At 41.2% G+C, this 3,968-nt stretch overlaps 1 protein-coding gene across 1 annotated transcript; it reads right to left on the reverse strand.

Annotated features, from left to right (window-relative positions):
- Positions 1 to 327: 327 nt before the first annotated feature.
- LOC141630580 (uncharacterized) lies at positions 328 to 1,341 on the reverse strand. The gene has a single exon (XM_074443370.1). It carries the CDS (start codon positions 1,339 to 1,341, stop codon positions 328 to 330), a length of 1,014 nt encoding a protein of 337 aa, XP_074299471.1.
- Positions 1,342 to 3,968: the final 2,627 nt, after the last annotated feature.

A 3,968-nucleotide genomic window follows, 5' to 3' on the forward strand; every position in this document is an offset into this window, starting at 1 on the left:
GCACGTATAATAAGTTACCAGGGGTACTCGATCGAGTACCAAGCCTTGCTGTAGAATAATGGATGGATTTATGTTGTGGTTGATACTATTAAAGGTAATGGCAGTGCTTGTACTAGTATGTCGTTTATGAATGTAAGAATACTTCGATAGTGTTGACAGTAGGGTGATGATGTTTATGAGTATGAGTAAACATCAAGGACAAAGTTCATTTTAAGGGTGGTAGATTGTAACATTCCATTTGGTGGTTGATCTTTTTTTTGGTGAAATGTAAGAATTCTTATTAAGCACAAACCAAGGTTACAAAGATACATCATAATTTATACTAGCTTACATCAAGATTTGTTCAAGCCATTGCCTATCACTACTCTTCTTAATTCTACTCATTTGTCCTAACAATTTGATTTTCATCAAGGCTTTACATTGCATAGACAGAACATCAGGACGCAACAGTACACCTTCTAGCCTAGCAGCATTTCTTTGTTGCCAGACAGCATAATATCCACCCATGAGAATAGCTACACAGACCAGTTTCTTAATAGCAGGCCATTTCCTTCTTCCTAACCAGATAATTCCATTCCCAGATGGCAAAGGAGTTTGCAACCAGCTGCACAGGGAGCTCAGTACAGCAAGAACATACCTGCAGTGCTGAAAGAGATGTGAGAGTGTCTCCTTATCAGTACCACAAATGCAACACAACTCATCAGGACAGATACCAAGTTTATACAGACGATCTTTAGTGTTTAAAGCATTCTTCAGAATGAGCCAGTTCAGGAAGCAATGCTTAGGTATAGCCCACTTACACCAAACTAGTTTAGCCCAGCCAACTTTTGGTGCTTTGTAATGAAGCCACTGATAGCCAGACTGCACACTATATCCTTTAGTATCAGCAAGCCAAATACCATTCAGGTAACCAGTAGAGAGAGCATCCCTAGTCCTACAGATTGCCTTCCAATTGCCACTCAAATGGGACTTAGGAAGATATGTAGACCAGGGACACCCTTTTAAGAAAAACCGATGCACCCACTTCACCCAAAGACTGTCTGGCTTGCTATAAATCCACCACACCAATTTACCAATGGAGGCAACATTCCATTGAAAACTATCTCGAATACCCAAACCTCCCTCCTGTTTGGGAGCACATACTTGCTCCCATACCACCAGAGGTACCCTACCATAAGTACTTGTCCCATCCCATAAGTAATTGCGACAAATACTATTAATATTTTGGAGGACCCCTTTAGGGAGAAGAAAAATATTTGCCCAGTATGTATAGAGAGAAGTGAGCACAGACTGGACTAATGTTAATCTCCCTGCATAAGAAATGTGCCTGGACCCAAACATTCTGATCCTCTTAACAATTTTCTCCACAAGGACCTGACACTCCCTCTTCCCCAACTTGCCAGCAGTAATGGGAACACCAAGATATTTAAAGGGAAGCTTGCCCTCAACACACCCAGACTTGGCAAAGATTTAATCTTTTACTCTCTTAGAAACCCCATTAAAGTAAATATTAGACTTGGTCTTGTTCATTTCCAAGCCAGAAGCAGCAGAGAAAGAGGCAAAAGAACGTAATAGCAGCATGATAGATTGAGAATCTCCTCTAGAAAACAGCAACAAATCATCTGCAAACATCAGATGATGAAGCTTCAGTTTCCCACACATAGAATGATACCTGAAATCCAGAACTTCAGTGGTAAAGTTGAGCACTCTAGAAAGATACTCCATGGCAATAGTGAAGAGTAGAGGGGATAAAGTGTCCCCCTGCCTGAGCCCCTTCTTCCCATGAAAGTGTCCAAAGGTCTCTCCATTTAACACCAAAGAATATGATGTAGTAGTGACACATTCCATAATAAGATGCTTGAAATGCTCAGGAAAATTCAGTGCATTCAACATCTGCTGCAAAAAATCCCAGTTAACCGAGTCATAAGCTTTCTTGAGGTCAACCTTGATCAAACATCTAGGTGACACAGAAGCTCTGTTGTAAAGTCTTATAACTTCCTGACAAACCAAAATATTTTCAATAATGTTGCGACCTTTAATAAAACCTCCCTGAGTAGGACTGATAATCTCAGGTAGCATCCTAGTCAACCTGGAGCACATCAGTTTGGAAATGATCTTATAAACCACATTACAACAGGAAATGGGACTGAATTGAGTCACATCCTTAGGTAAATCCACTTTTGGAACAAGGGTGACCAAGGTATGATTCAACTGCTTGAGTAACCGGCCATGAATGAAGAAATCCTTAACCACCTCACAAAGTTCCTCTCCCACAACACTCCAAGCATCTTTAAAAAATGCACTAGAGTATCCATCAGGACCTGGAGCTTTATGGTTAGGGATTTGAAATAAAGCCTCCTTGATCTCATCACTTGTGATAGGCTTATTCAAACAGTCCCAATGATCCTGACTACAAATAGATCCTCGTTTGACAATAGCTGCATTGACAGTTTTCATAGGCTGTGTCTCTCCCAATAACTTCTGATAGTAGGACAAAAAGTAGCCTGAATTTGTCCTGGCTCAGTGAGCCACTGCCCCTGCATAGCAGCAATCCTCAGCACTTTATTTCTTGCCTGTCTACTCTTCATGTAACTGTGAAACACTTTAGAATTATTATCCCCTTCATGAATCAAAGTGGCCTTAGATTTTTGTAGCAAGAAACTGCCACAGGCCTTCTGAAGCTCTTGATATTCCTTAGCAGCATTGATTTCAATCCCAATCAGATCTGGATTAGTGGGATCAGACCTGATTTGAGACTGAATAGATTCCAAATGCTTCCAAGCTCTCATGGTATTGTTCTCCACATCAGCAAAGAGCTCTCTATTCAACTGCTTAAGAGGTTGTTTAAGAAGTTTAAGTTTTCTCACAAACTTAAACATGGGAGTACCAGTAATCCTATGTCCCCAAGCCTGGGTTACACAAGGTAAGAAATGTTCAGTAGTACTCCACATGTTAAAATATTTAAAGCTTCCTTTCCTTTGTCCCATATTACTCAGTCTCTGAATGATGCAAGGAGTATGATCAAAGCATCCTTCGGGATGAAAGTGAGCATAGAACTCTTTTTTCTGATCAATCCACTCATGATTGACAAGAGCCCTGTCAAGTCTGCTAAAAACCCTGGTAGCCGCCTCCTGTTTGTTGTTCCAAGTAAATAAGGATCCAGTGGCAGGCATATCAACCATATGACAAACATCAAGGCAATTCTGAAAATCCTCCATTTCTTCCTCAGTAGTACTCCCTCCTAATCTTTCACTAGGAGCCAACACAGTATTAAAATCCCCACAGATGATCCATGGGCTATGAATGTGACCACTCATGTCCTGAAGCCTACTCCATAAAGACTTCCTTTCAGATAAACCATTAAACGCATACACCATAGTAAGATAAAACTGATCACCAGTAGCCAGCTCATGCACTAGGACATGTATGAACTGAGCATTGTATTCAATAAATTGTAGATCAAACAGGTTAGGCTTCCATAAAAGCCAAACCCTACCTCCTTTATGATAGGAAGAGTTAGTAGAAACACACTAGCCAGTACAAATATTCGAACTAATTTTATTTAGAGAAGAAGGCTTTACCTTCGTCTCAAGGAGGCTAAAAAATCCAACTTGATGATGATGAAAAAACCACTTAATATGTTTCTGTTTTGCTGGACTGTTCAACCCCCTTACATTCCAAAACCCATCATTGCGCCCCCCCCCCCACCTTATTAGGGGGTATTAGACCAGTCCTAATGCCAACTTTTGGGGTAGCGTTGTTAAGAGCATCCATGAAGGTATACTGCCCAAACTTAGCAGCCTGACTACCCTGATCCAATAACTCCTGCCTGCTGAGTCTGATGATTGCTCTAGCAGGGGTGGCCAAAGGAAATCCCCCAGTATGAGGCCCTGAGACTCTAGGAGTAGAGACTGCAGGAACAATCCTTAGACTAGCAGGAACCCTAGGCACTGTAACCTTAGGATAAG

This window comes from Silene latifolia, chromosome Y, assembly GCF_048544455.1.
Source record: "Silene latifolia isolate original U9 population chromosome Y, ASM4854445v1, whole genome shotgun sequence".
Lineage (NCBI taxonomy): Eukaryota > Viridiplantae > Streptophyta > Magnoliopsida > Caryophyllales > Caryophyllaceae > Silene > Silene latifolia.